Source organism: Labrus bergylta, chromosome 2 (assembly GCF_963930695.1).
Source record: "Labrus bergylta chromosome 2, fLabBer1.1, whole genome shotgun sequence".
NCBI lineage: Eukaryota > Metazoa > Chordata > Actinopteri > Labriformes > Labridae > Labrus > Labrus bergylta.
The window spans coordinates 21,242,674-21,259,472 of record NC_089196.1 but is presented as its reverse complement, the minus strand read 5'-3'; the positions used below and the strand labels follow the sequence as shown (position 1 = coordinate 21,259,472).

The following is a 16,799-nucleotide window of genomic DNA, read 5'->3' as shown; positions in this document are numbered from 1 at the left end:
AGTCCTGGTCTGCACACACATCCTTACAAAAGCTGTAGTATGCGTGTCAGTGAGTTCGTCAAGGTCTGTGGCAGTAGCTTAAAAAAAAAATAAAATGCAATGCAGTCAAAGTGTTCGGGTTTGCACTTCGTGGTGAGGTTCGCTGTGTTTAGGTCCCCAAGAATAATGTTTTTTGCACGAATTTCAAATGAGCATTTTTCACTTTCCCAAATCAACAGGGGGGCATTAAGCAACTGTTTTCAACATGCAGATACCTCAGCATGTAGATCAAAGTTGGAGTGGCTGAGCAGTGTGGACTGGGATGAGGTTGGCGATTGGTGCGAAAACCTGCTGTAGAAACTGTTCAGAATCAGGTTTTCAACCAGTCCGTTGTTTGTTATCTGCGTGGGGGTTTCCTGTAAGTCCTGCAGGCCTCTCCAAACTGTTGGAATGGTTGATGGGCAGAAAAGCTTTGTTTGAGCTTCTCATTGTAGCTCCTCTTAGCTACCCTGATCACTTCTGTCAGCTTGATTCTGGTCGGCTTGTACAGCAGGTCCCCACTCCTGTAGGCCTCCTCTTTGGTGTGACACAGCTGCCAGAGATGTGGTGTAGACTCTGGTATGTTGTTGTTATATGTGCAGAAGGTCCTGGTCTGCACACACGTCCTCACAAAAGTTTATGCATGATGTCACAGTGTCAGTGAGTTCAAAACCACTCCAAACAGTGCAGACAAAGCAGGCCTTTAACTTTAACCATCATCACTAAGGCTTAGGTGATTTTAATTTCTTGTAGGTCTGCATTAGATGACCTAAACGGTGATCAGAGAGTCCAAAAGCTGCATGGGGAACAGAGGGATATGAACCTTTTAAAGCTGTGTAGCAGTGGTCCAGCGTGTTAAGTGTCTCTGGTGGAACACTTTATATGCTATCTGTATGTTAGCAAGTTAGTAGGTGAGGTTTGCTGTGTTAAAATCCCCCAGAATGCTGAGCAGGGAGTCTGGCTGTTTCTTCTCCACGTATGTAGTGTGGTCAGCCAGGTGTCTGTTAAACAGACCTGAGGTGGGATTGAAACCTCGACCAGAACAAATTAGGAGAATTCTAGCTTTAAATAAAACAGTTTACAGTTTATCCAAAAAGTCTCTATTTTCTGAAGAGAAGAACTTGTCAAAACTTGTTTACTTTCACGGTTTTCTCCCAAATTGTATACCCCGGCTTTAACCCTCCAGCTGTATGACCTGACAAACCTGCCAAACTGACACTGCTCAGCAGCAGAACATTCTTATGTGACACACGTAGATTGATGACGGACCAGGTTTTGATGTTGGACCTGAACATTTCAAAACAAACAACACCAGTATTGTGCTTTCCTTTTGTCATTCTTAACGGAAAAAAATGGCAGCGTTTTGGGTGAAGGACATTTTCTCGTGATTTTAACTCATTTATAAACTGGTCAAACACAAAGGGAGGGAGGCGGTTGTTTGGTTACTTGTTTGGTTAATGGTTTATTGGCTCAACCCTCTCAAAAAGGTTTTAGGTTGTGTTTACCATGTTTGCAGGATTTGCTACAAAGAACAAGTTTCTATAGTAACTAATTACTAATATAGTAATTTCCATAACAATAAAGAGCACTTTTAATTTATTTTTTACTGAATAGTTGGAGTAATTATTTGCAAAAAGTTCGGTTAACTTACTTGCGTATCAAAACCATCTTTACATTGACCCAATCAACTAAATCAGAAGGGTGATAGCCATCCGAGAAATTCCACACTGTGGTGAGCCACATAGATGGGTGGGGTGGGGTGGTGAAGGGGTGAGGCTGCGAGACTGCACACAATGTGAAACAATAATCTGACGAGTACTTCTCTCATACACTTTATGTTCTTTGTCCACTGATAATAACCTGGAGGAGGGAAACTGGACTGATTCAAGTGTTTGAATTAAAATGATCTCACCGTTAAAGCTAATTCTAAATAGCTGTGTTGTTTTATAAAATCCTGTGTGATTGAATTGACTTGTTGTCATTGTTCTACCGTAAATTCATCTACTCTGTAAAACACATCCTCACATGAGTGATGAATACTGATTGCCAAACCTTCTAAAGTCATGTAAACAGGTTTTACCCACTGGACCTACTGCAAATGTTTACACTGTTCATACTGTGTTTACCATAGCATTTTAGCATGTTCATATATCTGTCTATTTTATGTTTACATCCCCAATATGGTTGCAGATTTCTCTGCACTTGACTGATCTTACACTTTTGGTTAGACGCTTTAATGCATATCATTGAAGATAAAAAAAAAAAAAAATCTACTGTGCTGTACTCTAACCAAATCAAATGTGACAACAATCTGAGCAAGTTTGAATAGAACAGTGGGTAACCAGATTAGTGTTTAACAACCACTGAACACTGACTGATCAAAGCTTGGAAGCGGTTGTTCCTGAGGTTGTGACTTCTGCATGGAATTATGTCCCTGCAGCAGTTGTAACATGTGCTATGCAAAATCTGCAAATGACTGCAAAATTCAAACAGTAAATCAAGCAGACAGAGACATTTAAAATATGTGGTGTCTGACGCTGAGTGACAGCGATCAGAGGTGTCAAGTAACTAAGTACAAATACTTCGTTACTAGTTACTAGTAGAAATTTTGGGTATCTATACTTTACAGGAGTAATTATTTTTCAGCCGACTTTTTACTTCTACTTCTTACATTTTCACACAATTATCTGCAGCCTACTTTCTACTCCTTACATTTTAAAAATAGCCTCGTTACTCCTGTTTCATTTCGGCTTGTTTTCATTCCGGCTTGTCATCGTTCAAAAAAACACACACAAAAAAAACAACCTATGCAGATGAATCTATAGACGGATAAATCGCGCCATCCGGATAGAGTGAATTTGATTGTGGTTGGATGAGAAGTAAACATATACCATTCCGACACCCAATTGGTTTGTACGTGATCCATCGCACCTGCACACGACACATGGGCTAAAAAAACAACAACATCAAAGCAACGCTAAGTGGTATAGAGGTAGAGTAGAAAAGGGTTTATAGTTAAATTAACAAACAATAAAGGAACAATGACTGACCAAAATACAAGTTTTGTTCACAGAAATTGTGGAAACAAATGTAAACAAATAAAAACAGACAGAATGGAAGAAAAACACACAGGAAGAAAATATTACATATGAAATGATTCAAGTTAAGAATAGACCACAATCTGAAACTTTGCCACATCTCAAAACTAATAAATGAATTCCAGTTAGCATGCTAACTATGCATGCTAACCTTTCTAATGATTACTGGATGCATGTGGTGCAGCTGTATTAGCATCAGACTCAGAGAGTGCATTTACAGGCTGATGATAGCAAAGAGCAGAGTATGAATAATGCACTTTAATGGGCTTTTAAAGGGATAGGCTGATTTCATTTAGGTGAAAACTGCTCCAGCGTACATGTTTTGTAACATCAGTGGACTTGTGTAAAGCAACTCATGGCATAAAACGCACCTGAAATGTTTATTTACTTTTTTTTATTATAATTATTATTTATTCATTTTCTAATGATCAACTTTGAAAGATCTCTACATTTATCTTGAGCTCTTACTTTACAGTTATAAATTAATACTCTGATAGTTTTTTGGTCTCTTGACAAAGGCTAATAGTAACAGTGACTTTTGAAAACATCACAGGGACAGTCATTTAGTTTCTGCAGCTGCAACGATAAGCTCACCAGTTCAATATGTAGGTGCAGGTGGCATGTCAATGTGCTGTAATTCATGCACACCCTGCATCGTGCGTCATTCACACCATGCTGTAGTGAATCCAGTTGCACGCTCGGTTTGCATTTAACAACAATTACTACACATCCTTCAATACAATGAAAACTGAATTCAAAACTTCCTCTTAATGTGAAGTGTAGAAGCATGTTAATGAAATGCCAATGCTTGAGTACGATTAGAGGAACAAATGTCAAAGAAAAGCGCACATTTATTGACTTAATTACATGAGTTGGAGACAATGGGAGCTCACAACTGATGCAGTGCAAGGGGGCGGTGTGCGTAAACACATTTACAAGCTTTCTTTCTCCTTATGAGCCATGCACAATGAAAACTATTCTCTGGCTCCGTCATTTTAACGAATTCAAAAGAGATGACATGAAGGCACACATTGTTTTGAATTCCTTTTGTAGGTTTTATCTCAAGAAAAAAAATATGTTTATGAAATAACAGGTTGTTTTATGACTTGTATGTTAGAAAAAAAAAATGAAAATATCCTAAAACAAGATCAAAACAGAAACAGGACAAGAAAATATATAACAAACTGCTAGGGTGCACGTGGTGTCGTCGCCATGTGCTGGAGTCAAAAAAATATTCCAAACCGATCCAGAATAAGGGGGTGTGTCACTGTGCGAGTCCATGGGGGGATAGAGGGGTTACATAACATCCCCCACCATCCAGCCAATAGGTAGCCGAACTCTGACACAACCATCTCACTGAAGGTATTGCGCACGTGCATGTGATTTAGGTGGGGGGAGACGCCTGCATGCGTGTCTCTCTGTGCGTCTCTCCACGCCCCCCATCTTCCATCCCAGTCCTCCCATAGGTTCGGTTCAAAGGTAACAGAGAGACCAGGGGCTCTATAAAGATCCACTTTGTTCACTCGGCCTCTTTGCTCTTTCCTTCTCTTTGGTTTGTCTCGTTTTCTTCAGCACACCACCAAAATGCCCAGCAAGAGGAAGAAGAACAAGCGCCGCATGAGGAGGGTGGTAAGTGGAGACGGGCGCACATTTCATCTTCACCAAAACACGCGGATTTCAGTGAATTTAGACATTATTTTCTCTCGAAATTTTGTCCAAAAATATACCATGTGGAGAGTTTTTGAGAAGTGTTTTTAATATCAATGCATCTATTTAATAAGAAAATCAAAAAACCCTTTTTCCTATCCACTCTCACAACAACAGAGTAACACTACTAAAATTCCCTGCTATTGGTGCACAACTGCTATGTTATGTTCAGCGTCTTAACGACAGCTTAAATGGAAATGAATTCACAAATGTAACTTGAGAATTTGAACGAAAAACGTTTTCTTTGAATTGTTTGAATAAATTGCGTTAATAAAATTAAGTTAAAGTCATTCATTCTAAATAGTAGTAGTAGTAATCATTTATTTCGGTCACAAGAAAAAACAAAAACATTTTGACCGAAAAGGCGTAGGCTGAAGCTTTTGCTTATTACACCTACCCTTGTTACAAATCTTATTATTTAAGACACTACTAGTTTGGTTACAAAAAAAACAAAACATATCAGAAGAAAATTTGTTCCAAGAATTTCTTTCAAAACAACACAAATGAAACAAAAAACAGAAGTCACACACTCGCTTTTGCTTTTACGCACTGAAATCCGAGGAGCGCACAAAGCTCCGTGCGTAAAAGCAACAACATCTCTCAGAAACAAAACTGTGCCAAAAACAAAACAAAACAACGATAACAAAAAAAAAGATGCAACGAAATAGAGACTCGTAATCGATTTCAGTAGTAAGCAATCCCCGTGCTTCTGGCTGTACTCAAATATACGAGAAACAAACTTATTGGACCTCGTGCGTTTTGCTGTCGCTCCTGAGAAAATGGGACGATGATGCGATGCAGATTTGAATTTAGCATCATATGCTTTATTGTCATTAAACACAAAAAATACCTCGTAGACTCTCATCACATATTGCATAATTTAATTTGCTTGAGTCGCAGCCCACTACCATGATGATGTGCGATTCCTGCCCCATCCCCCTACTTTTAGGGAACTGGTAGAAACTTTACTTCTGAACATTCAGTGCCCAAACACGAGCAGTGGGCGTGTCAGTGAGAGGAGGGGTCTATCCTGAGTGAGAGTTACACACAAAATACCTTTTCTCAGAGAGCAAAGGTCACTGCATCACCAAACACTGCGCTCTAGTAACTATTCAGTCATATTAATTTATTGTTACCAACCACGCTTTGTTAATCTAATTTCAAAGCTCTCTTGAAGCACACTCCTTGAACTTTTTAGGTATGCTTTTAGATATTTGTTTTCATTCCTTCTCAGCCACTTCATCTCTCTTTTTGAGACTCAGTGAGTTAATACTCCCTGACTCTCGGCACCAACCCACTTTATATGGTAGTGGCTGGACTGGAAGGACTTTACCAGATTGTGTCTCTCTGTCTGCCATGGACAGATAAGGGTTACTTACAGCTGGCTGTTATCACCAATTACTTGAAAGATATCAGAGCTATAGGGCAGCATCTGCTAGACCTTTAAAGACATCAAGTAGGGTGCTTTTTTATGGCAAAACAAGCACCCGCAGACTTGAATCGCTCATCACTAAGAACACAATTGGCTTCTATTAATGGAACAAATTAAATTTTTAGTTGACAAGGTATTTGTTGGCGACGAGAGGGGTTGTTTTGACGGCAACTCTGTTGATGGACATTGACATATCCAGTCACACACCAGCACATGCCTTGTTGGCTTACAGTGCTGTGAATGCTTACTGCTGCCAGCCTAACAAAAGCATTTCAGGGAGTGATTGTAACCTGATTATAACCTGATTATAATGTGATTAGGTCCACCGTCTGGCCCTCGGGCTGTCCAGTGGTGCTGCTGACTCGTACGGTTTCCGTTCCCGCTTCACCAGACCCGTCAGGACCATTCTTATTCAACTAATTGGCTCCCTTTATCTAACTAGCTTTTTTTTTGCTGGAACCACTCCCAGTTATCCAGCCCCTCCCTCCAGCAGTCTACACTCTAAAACCTCTATCAAAAGCCTGAGGGTGTTTTGTCCAGAGTTGGGAAAAAAACACATTGCATCTGGCTGTGGTGGCATTCCTGGTATTCCTGCAGACAGAAAGGTGCTGGAATGAACCACAGACTGAAATAACAACATAAGGGACTCTATAGTACCTAAAGCAACAAAACTCAAAAAGTCTTTACTATTTTTCCACTAAAAACTTAATCTTACGATATAGTCCTTTAATTGTATTACATAAAATAACTTATTGGCAGCAGTCATAACTGCAGTATGAAGAAAGCGTGTGGCTCCTACAGTCCCATCAAGGCAGATTTCATAATCTCTAATAATTTTTTGTCTTTGTCCTCTTGCAGCAGGCCCAGAGGAGAGCCCTCGAGGAGCAGCATGCAGCAGACCCGCCAGCCAAAGCAAGCCCGGCTATTGCAGTGAGTGCTCCCCCTGCATCAGTCCCAAAGAAAGCGGCACCAGCTCCAGCACCAGTCCAAAAGAAAGCGGCACCAGCTCCAGCACCAGCTCCAGCACCAGCTCCAGCTCCAGCTCCAGCACCAGCTCCAGCTCCAGTGAAGATCCCAGAGCCTGTTCCTGTTGCTGTCCCCGTTGTTGAAACACCAAAAGAAGAACCAGTTGTGATAGAACCTGTTGTTGAGCCCGTCCCAGTCGAGGTAAAGGTACCAGAGCCCGAGTCTGCTGTGGTGGAACAGACTACTACAGAAGTCGAGGTTGAAGTTCCTGCACCGGTCACAGAAGAAGCACCAGTTGTTGAGACATCAGAAATTGAGACTGCGCCAGCACCAGAAGAGTCCTCTATAGTTGAAGCTGAAGTAGTACCAGAGGCTGAACCCATCATTCCTGAAACAGAACCTGTCCCTGAGGTAAGAAGTGTTTTCTTTTATAACAGCGGTGGATGCTGAAGACTTATTGGTTACATTGAAGTGTTGTATTTTTCAGTAAAATCTCAAATGGCCTCTGAGTGGAGTCCTCCAACAAATAAGCCAATCAATGAGGACCTGGAAACAAAACACCCTGTGAGATCAGAATGCTTATGTTCAGGTGTTGAACACTGTTTATGGAGAGATTCTGAAAGTGTACTTGCCTGGTTCTTCCAGTTTTGGTGCAGTTTTGGCCTTTTACCTTTTGAGACAAATCATTAACTTGGTTCATTCCTGGTTAGATGTGCTACACAGGCTTACCATGTAGCCTCCTTAAAATCAATGCACTTGCAGGCGGGGTTACTTTTTCCATTGTAATATGTAAATTGAATGATTGACAAATTGGCTTTAATTTTGCTGGGAACAGGCCTTTTTGAGTTGCTAATTCCTTAAATTGTATGTCTGTAAGAGTGACTCTTACAGGATGCCCAGATAAGATGTGTGGTGAAATGGTATGTGTGCTGTAGTTGGTTCCTCATGGGGGAGGGGTACGTAGTTGGCGGTGGAAGGCAGAGGGAACAACGTGTTCCATTTTGCAAAAAGTGGGAAAGTAGGAGAGAGATTGTAGTCTATATATTTGGGGGTCTGAGCAAACCAATGCATGTTGTGATGCATTTTTGTGATTTTAAATGTTTTTCTGCTAGAATAGATTAGCTGAAATGATAATGCTGATGTTTATCAGTTTGTTTTTTGATACTGTTATAGGGTTGTTTTGAATTTAGTCAATTGAAGAATGGGTTAAAATATCGTACCGTCCCAAATGCATGACTTTTTTGCAATTTCATTGTAACTTGAAATTACATAATAACTACACAAGTACTCTCTTTCATTTATGCTGAGCTGTTTACCAAATGGGGATAGCTCATACAATATTATGTTATTAATTGTAAAATCTATATTACTGTTTGCAAGTTAAAAATGCTAGCACATGGTCTTCATCACATGGATTCATGCAGCCATCATGTACATTATTTGGGAACATAATGTTCTGTTCCATGCAGTAGCCTGCAGGCCATGTGCAAACCCGCACACAGGCTGCTCACATACATGTAACATGCATCTGTGTGCACACACCAGCATTTGTGGTCTTTGCTCCCCAGTCACTGAGTGATGACCACATATGGTACACATGTATGTTGGTCACATGTATGATATGTTGCATGCTGCCCAGGACTGGTGTAAGAGAAGATGGGAGGTTAAATCAGTGGTGTGGACATTTGGGCTAACTGTTCACCTAGTGCCTAGTGCCTCCTCTTTTACCTAAAACCTTTTACCTTAAGTAATCTCCTCCAGTTGCGTACTTGATTTATCGTAACCTTTAGGAGTTATGCTCTATGACTGGGGGCTAAATGGGACCTCACCACGTTTCTCTCAGGGATGAAGTGCCTAGAATTGTATGGTTGTGGAGCAGTGGCAGTATCCACCCCCCTTCCCTCCTATTGTCCATTACTCCCACCTTCGCTCCCTCCCTTCTTCCCTCTCTCCCTCCCTCTCTCATTCCCCACACCACCTTTCATTTCCCTTCTTGCCTTGCTTCTTCTGCTCCTTCACTGCTTGCAGATGTGCCAGATTCAGCTCAGACGCTTACAAACACAGATGTCCTTTTGCAAATCTGCCATTTAGTCAGCACTGGACATAGCTGCAAACACATGCAGTAGAAACAAAGTTTACTTTTCTCAATTAAGACTTCCAGAAAATAGATAACTTGCTATAGAAAGGTTCCACCACATGTCAGACGAGAGTCGGATGTCCCTCTGTCAGTTACTTGTAAGTTGATCAGAAGAATCAGAGCACGTACAAATGGGGCTTGTGTTCAGCTGGCTTTGGGGCGATAAAGAGGCGGTTCCGCCGCTTCTTGGCGTCACCACTGAGACTCAGGTGAGTGTGAACAAACCCACCACCCAAATTTCCTAAATGTGCTTCATGTTTCTGTGGCGGGGGGGGTGTGTCTGCCACTCAGGCTGAACATTTTGTACCAGCTTGCTTGGTCTATGCTCCAGCTGCCCCCAGCTCCAACCCCCACCCTTCACTCCCTCATCCATCTTTCCCTTGTAAAATCACTCTCCCTTTTCACCCTTCCTCACTTCCCCCCTCCATAACTTGTTCATTTCCTTTCTGTGCTCCCTCCCCCCCCCCCCTCTTCTAGCCTCCCTTCTCCTCCCTCCTCCTGTCCTATTGCATCTAACTCTTCTGAGCACGTGCGCTCGTTTACCCATCACTGGGTCTTTGCTGGGAGTACTGGGAATTAAACAGAAGGTGGGGTATTGAGTTCTATGTTTGGACATGGGGCGCACATGTGCCTGGTCTGTGTGTATCTGTATTCATTTGTGTAGTTAAGCCTTTGGTATTCGGTTGGTTTTTTTGGAAGCTTACAGACAGCTGCCACAACCTTTTTAAAAGTCCATGACAAACTTTTTGTGAAGGCCTGACTTGGGGTACAGTTGTCTAAGCCTGCTAACAATAAAAAAGCCACTCTAAGCATGCTAACAGTGACTGGAGAGCAAATATTATTTAATAGCAACTGCTCCGCACTTATATTGTTGTAGAAAAAAACACTATAAGGCCAGTGTAGAAATGTGCTGTTTCTAGATCTGCTTAAGTTTGTGATTAATTTCTTCCTAAGTTAGACTGTTGAAGCTGGATCTGTGCATAGATCAGTTTTGTACACAGTGTTCTGGTGCTGGGACCCACAGGAGGGGGGAGTGTATACTAAATGTACTTGGTAAACGTGTGCGGGTGTGTGTCATTCCTTGTTAAGCAAAGGAAGCTATAGTATACCCCTCCCTCTTTCCATCCCTCCTCCTTTCTCTCCCTTATACCCGGCCTCCCCCTAAAGCTATAGCAGGAGTATATATTTACCCTTCTCAACCATACATGCATTTCTGCTCGCTTGGCTTTTGTTCAAAAGTAGTTGCATTCCCAGAGGACAGGTTTCTTTACCTCCTAGATGTAAAGTGTATATAGAAAGAGGTGGAGCAGGTCAAGTAAATGGAGTGTAAACTAGAGCATTTGCACTGAGCTCTGTGAGCCTTTTGTACTCTTATAGACTTTGGTTGATACACCATTCTTAGCTAGCAGTAGAAGCTTTGTCCTACATTAAGACAGTCTAGTATAGGACATTCTAAATAATTCACTGTCAGACTGTGATGTTTCCAATATTTATGTGCTGCTCCCTGAGATGCCACTTTGGCTCAACACACTCGGATGCACATTTGGTGCCTCCAGTGGCCATTTAGGCCCAGTGTTCCAGGAAATCTTAAATCTGGGTAACTTCTGCCATAAATAGAAATTTTCTTGACCTACTTGCCATATAAAATGTATCAAGTGTAGAAAGATTTTTCAATGTGGTCTTTAAGAGTTCGTTATCCCATGCTGCCTCATTAATGAGAAGTACTCTGCCACCTCATGTTTGATGTTAAAACATGCACAGCTTTTGTTTTTTAATTGTGGAATTCTGTCACTATATGGATCCTAACAATTTTCTCTTGTGTCCTTTACAGATCACACCCCCAGCTGAGGTTTCCGTAGAGGCCCCTGCAGTGACAGAGGTAAATAAACAAAAACAAACAAACCTGCATTTATATTCACACACACTCACAATTGGCCCCTTTTCTGTCCTATTAACAAAAATCTCCTCTGGGCTGTAATTAGTTGTGGTAGATGCCAGGGGCAAATTGTTTCACAGGTGTCAGCTTGAGAAGAGTAGAACTCAACGTGAAGACATTTCAAGTTAAACCGGCTCTGATTTTGAAGCCGTTTCCTTACAAAGACAACTTTAAAAGTGTTCAGCAAAGTAAACAAAACAGTGTTGATTAAAATAACTTAATTTTACACAAATCTTTGTTGTAGTGACATTACCCGCTAATGCAATCGGTTGTACAATTGTTTGGTGTCCATTCAAGCTTACCATGTAGTTATATAAAGCATGAACTGTTTCATGCTTTATGACTTACTCTGGTGTTCGTAACTCTAGAGTTTCCACCCAGGTTTATACATTTCTAGCAGCAGTAACTGGACAGACAATCCACTCCATAGAAAAGTGTTTCTGTTAAGCTTCACACCTTTCTCTTACATAACACAGGTCTCACATCACAACTCTCTCACCTTCTCAAAATGTTTCCAGGAAAAACAAGACGGGACAGAAGCTAAGGCGGCAGTTACGGTTAAATTTCCTGGATGTCGAAACGGCTCATAAATCCAGTCATTGTCGTAACCTTAAATGGTTTTCAATAGATGATTCAAAACAATCTAAAGTTACAGCTTGTAGCGCTTTCAGATAATCGTATGATTACTTTAAGTTATTAGGGTTCCAGAAAATCAAAAGATCTTAAATTATCGTCTTTTCACCTGTCCATCAGTTATACAGTTTGTTGAAGTGTTTTTATTTCTTCTAATTCTTCAGGTTCTGACAGAGGAGACGCCGATCATAGTCACAGAGACCGAACAGGTAAGAATGTTTTCTCAAATCACAGCATGGCCTTACATTATAAATCTCATTTTACATCCTAGAGTCCACCCAGCCTGTTTTTGAACATCAAATCATGTTGACAAATTCTTGCCTACCTGTCAGATATATTGAATGGCTGATGTTGGCCCAGCATGATATATCAATATGCAAATGTATGTTTTCTGATCTTGGCAGATTTGACTTTACAGTATAATGGGGGAAAAAATGCCTGGGCACATCAGAAATATTAACGAAAGTAATGTTTTCAGTACATGGAGCAGAACATGGCTGAGGACACAGTCTTTTGGATTTAAGATTAGATTGCATTTTTACTTTCAACCAATTTCAGTTAAGTTGTTTCAGAATAAGAATCTTTGCAGTCATTTTGGTAAAAAAAACATGTCATTGGCCAGAAATCAGGAATCTGAACTTCTTGAAGTTTAAAACCAGGTTTAGAAAATATATCTGCCAGGCTTTCATTTGTCCCCTTGTTGCATGTTGCATGTGTTTTTAACGTGTGCCGTGTTGGTTTGCATGTGCAGACTCTTATTGTCTGCGAGACAGAGACTGAAGTGGTGGCCGAGGCCTTGGCAGAGGAGGTTGCAGTCATTGAGGCCGAGGTGGAAGTGGCCATCACAGAAGAGATCACCGTAGTAGAGACAGAAGAGAAAGAAGCACCAGTGGAGGAAGCACCTGCTGAGCCTATTGCAGATGAGGTCACAGAAACAGTAGCGGAGGTCATCGAGGTGATTCCTGAGGTTGTAGAGGTGGCAGTCTGTCTTGCACCTCCTCCTGAGGATGACGCTGAAGAAATAGAAGTTCTGGCTGAAGAAGAAGCGGCACCAGAGGTCCCTGTTGAGCCTGAAACGATAACAGAGGTGCCACAGTGATTTAAAAAAATAAAACCTTTTTTCTTCTCTCTTGAACGCTTCACTATAAGAACAGAAAGCTTTACAAAGTGTGCTTTCGACTCTTTATTGTCTTTTACACTTTGATCATGTGAGCGTCTTGTTGTTTGTGTGGCATGAAGAGTTATTGTTGGTTGTTTTGAAAGTTCTCCAGCAGTTCATTTTCATTCAAGAGTGTTGCTGTAGTTTTTTTTTATATCAAACATAAGAGAACTACATTATTTTTAAATACTGACAGCCTAGGTGGGTAACTTATCTTTTTTTTTTAAATCAGGTTGATCCCGCACCAGCTGTGGAAATCCCAGAGGTGAGAAGAAGTTACTTTCACTCATTAAGAAATGCATATTAAGGTTGAAAGAAATGATAACAGTTTTTACTTTTCATTACATTTAGCAGCTTTGTGTTGGAAATTCAACTTTTGTATACCTAGTCATAATATAGAAATTGTCTTCATAGTTGAGCTAATAATAACGAGGTGATTTCTGTCATGTCAGCAGGTGCCAGTCACCCTCCCCGAGGCTCCGGTAGAAGAGGCTGAAGCCCCCGTAACTGAAGTCGTAGAGGTAAAAAGCTAACCTTGATGCATCAGACATCAATGGGTTATTCCATTAAAATGATCTGTAAACTGAATCATGATATAAGGTCGCCAGCTATTTCTATCCATATTCAATTTGACTTAAAATACACCATCTGGCTCTTACATTTGTGATGTGCACTAATGAATGCTGGAGCTCAGAGGCTTCAGTGGAATTTTCCTCTTGGGGTGTTGCTAACTATTCCCTTTTGTCTTATGTCATGTGGCGTGTTTTGCATAAAACCTGAAATCTCTCTCATCTTATGTTCCTCTTGTTCTCCAGGCTCCTCCCGCCACACAGGAAATCCCAGAGAGTCTGGCTGACGACTTTGTTGTCACAGAATCAGCCTCAGCAGTGGAGGTTGCCATCGCTGAGTCTGCTGCTGTCGAGCCGGTGAGAAATGCACAGAAGGAATTAATCATTAGACACAGAAATGTTAAAATTAAGATGCAAAAAAAAATCTTTGAAGTTCAAAATATTTCCCTCGTATTGCTTCTCTGATCCAATGTGTCTAAAGATGATTTAGTGTAAAGGTTAGTTTATGCAATAAAGGAAATACTTTGAAGCCTGATGTGATCAGTTTTCTGAACAGGAGCCTCTCTGCTTTTTATTTTTTAGGAAATCATTGAAGTCACTCAATCAGAAACTTTAGAAGTGACACCTGTTGCGCCTGAGCCCGTGGAGCCTGAGCCTGTTGCTGCCCCAGAGGAGGAAATTATCATTGTGAGTCACTGTCAACTATCTAGAACATTTTATTGTCTGGCTTACTATAGCTGTACTGTGTTTTGATTTGTATAGTGCTTGTTAATTTGTAGACAGAATACTAATTATGTGTTATCTTGTCTTACTGTTTTCATTCATTCTCCAATCCAAAAAGTTTTTTTTGGGTTAACGTGACCCTCTCTCTCTCCACCTTTCCTTTGTAGGACGCCCCAGCTGCTCAGATGTGTCTCAGCGTGATGACAGAAGAGTTTAAGAAAGAAATCTGTGAGATGCCTTGTCAGCTGCAGCTCGCTGTTGAGTCCACGCAGATCGGCTCAACGGTAAGGGGACTAAATTTAGGGCAAAGGAAAAAGTTCAAAACAGAAACTTTTTCCTTTAGGAAGATCACATGTACAAATATCCCAATTTATAATACAGTTTGTCCTGTTTTCTGCTCAGGAGATTGAGGCATCACTGAATGGACACATTGTTCCAGAGGTCTCCATCGAGGGCTAAATACACATCAGCTTGGAGGAACTTTTTTGTCTTTGTAAGTTTCTCAAAATCCATCCTTTAAAGATTGAATCTTTTATAAATGTAAAGCTTGAACACTGAGCAGGCCCCTTACTGCTTCTTTGTCTCTTTCAGATTCCCGTTTGGTCATCCGAATGACTCAAAGCTTAACAGGGAGTCAGCCAGCCGACTTTTTTTTCTTTTTCCTTTTTTTTTTTGTAGGGCTTACGACAGAACTGCCAGGAAATTGAAGGGACATCCACACTATGAAGTGCCTTTCCGGCCCTTGTTCCTGTCAAAACACCAAACCAGATGTCCAAATGCTAAAAAGGCAGCTGAACAGACGGTTGTCATTGGTGTGAGGAAATGAAAACGAACAACTCATTTTTCTGTATTTCAACCCCAAAAGCACGCACAGTGAACTTGCATCGGCAGTGGACGCAGGCGTGCTTGAGTGATTTGGATTCCTAAATCAAGATAATCGGCAGTGCCTGATATTTCTTATTAGGTCCAAACTCTCAAGAACTTTTGCTTCCACTGAAAACACTCACTGCATGTAAAAAAAAACTAGTTGTGGCTATAGCTAATACCTGAGCCTACATTCATAAAAACGGGAAGATCACTTTTTTTTTTTTTTTTTAACTCAAAGATTTCACTCACAGGGCCCTTTTCACTCAGCGACGCTACTGCAATCTTTCCTCTTGTCTTCATTTCTGTCCTCCACTCTGTCCTCCAGTTCTCCTCACTGCCTCAATAAGTGCCGATTCTTTCTAAGTTTAATGAGATGTTAAAACGCATCCTGGAGCTTTAGAGTTTACAATTTCATGGCCATCAGTCCTGGGGAATGACAGAGTTGGAGGGGACGAGCTGAGGGCTTGTTTTTTTTCCCGTTATTATTGTCTCACTTTCTCCTTTTTTAAACTGTTTTGTATAGACCATATGATGTGCTACAGTTACTTATTCAAAGTCTGTGCCCTGAAAGGGAAATGTTGTTTGACCTGGTTAGGAGTATCACTGTTGAACAGGGCTGTTGATAGACTGACTTGATCCACCTTTGAAATAAAGCTGTAACTCATCATGATGCAAGACTGCGTGTTTTACTTTCTTTATACTTTTTCATCTGTAAAATACGTAAATGTTTCAGGAATGAGGTTTACAATATAAATGACAAAGATAACATTATATAAAGCTGCTGCATGTTTGTACCCCACTCACATGTTGGCTTTTTATTCATTCTCTGCAAGAAGAAAAAAAAATCGTGGTTGTATAACTGCAGTTCTGTTCTAGCCAACAAGTTAAACTGCTTTCATTGCTTATTGTTGCCAGAACATAGTGGTGTCTAACATTTACGCAGGGGAAGAAAAACTGTTGAAGGAACATTTTTGCACGTTCCTTACAAAAAACGTTTCATTTTGACAGAAAAAAAAAAAACCCATGTACATCTGTCGCGGATATAAACGGCATGCAGTAAACTCATCTATTCCATGACTATGAAGTGATCCCCAAGCTAAACTTATCATGAGCTAGTTGCACTAATAGAACAAGCTGGTTGAATATTGTTTGGTGGACTTGACGTGCACCATGATGAGGAAGAACAGATTCATGCGTTGCAGGAGATTGCCATTTAACCTTTTTTCCGGTTGAATACTTACACAATCCAGCTTCCTGTTGTTTTTCTCCACAGTGGCCTGCCCCTGCTTGACAACAAACAGGTTAAGTGTAAAACCCTGGGCTTAGCCTCTGGGAGTTTCTAATGATTACAAGGCACACAGGTAGCGAGTGGACATAACAGTAAATATTACTGTCAGTTAACTATTTCAACATTACTCTGGTAATGGTAACTTGAGCTTGTATAGCGCTGTTCTAGTCTTGACTACTCAAAGTGCTTTTACACCCGCATGTCGCACCTACCTATTCACACACTGATGGCAGAGGATGCTATTTAGTGAGACCATCAGAAGTAAC

The 16,799-nt window shown here is 40.9% G+C and overlaps 1 protein-coding gene across 5 annotated transcripts; it reads left to right on the top strand.

Annotated features, from left to right (window-relative positions):
* Nucleotides 1-4,582: 4,582 nt before the first annotated feature.
* Nucleotides 4,583-15,915, top strand: LOC109997691 (uncharacterized). 5 transcript variants are annotated; one of them, XM_065948583.1, is made up of 12 exons: nucleotides 4,583-4,745; nucleotides 7,114-7,632; nucleotides 11,190-11,237; nucleotides 12,092-12,136; nucleotides 12,679-13,014; nucleotides 13,319-13,351; nucleotides 13,542-13,607; nucleotides 13,902-14,012; nucleotides 14,238-14,342; nucleotides 14,546-14,662; nucleotides 14,781-14,871; nucleotides 14,970-15,915. In XM_065948583.1, the coding sequence occupies exons 1-11, from the start codon at nucleotides 4,701-4,703 to the stop codon at nucleotides 14,835-14,837; spliced, it is 1,482 nt and encodes a 493-aa protein (XP_065804655.1). In that variant the 5' UTR covers nucleotides 4,583-4,700; the 3' UTR covers nucleotides 14,838-14,871; nucleotides 14,970-15,915. The 5 variants fall into 5 exon arrangements, with proteins under 5 accessions (XP_065804655.1, XP_065804644.1, XP_065804664.1 ...); XM_065948572.1 differs by having other exon boundaries at nucleotides 4,585-4,745; nucleotides 13,539-13,607; XM_065948592.1 differs by lacking the exon at nucleotides 12,679-13,014 and having other exon boundaries at nucleotides 4,586-4,745.
* Nucleotides 15,916-16,799: the final 884 nt, after the last annotated feature.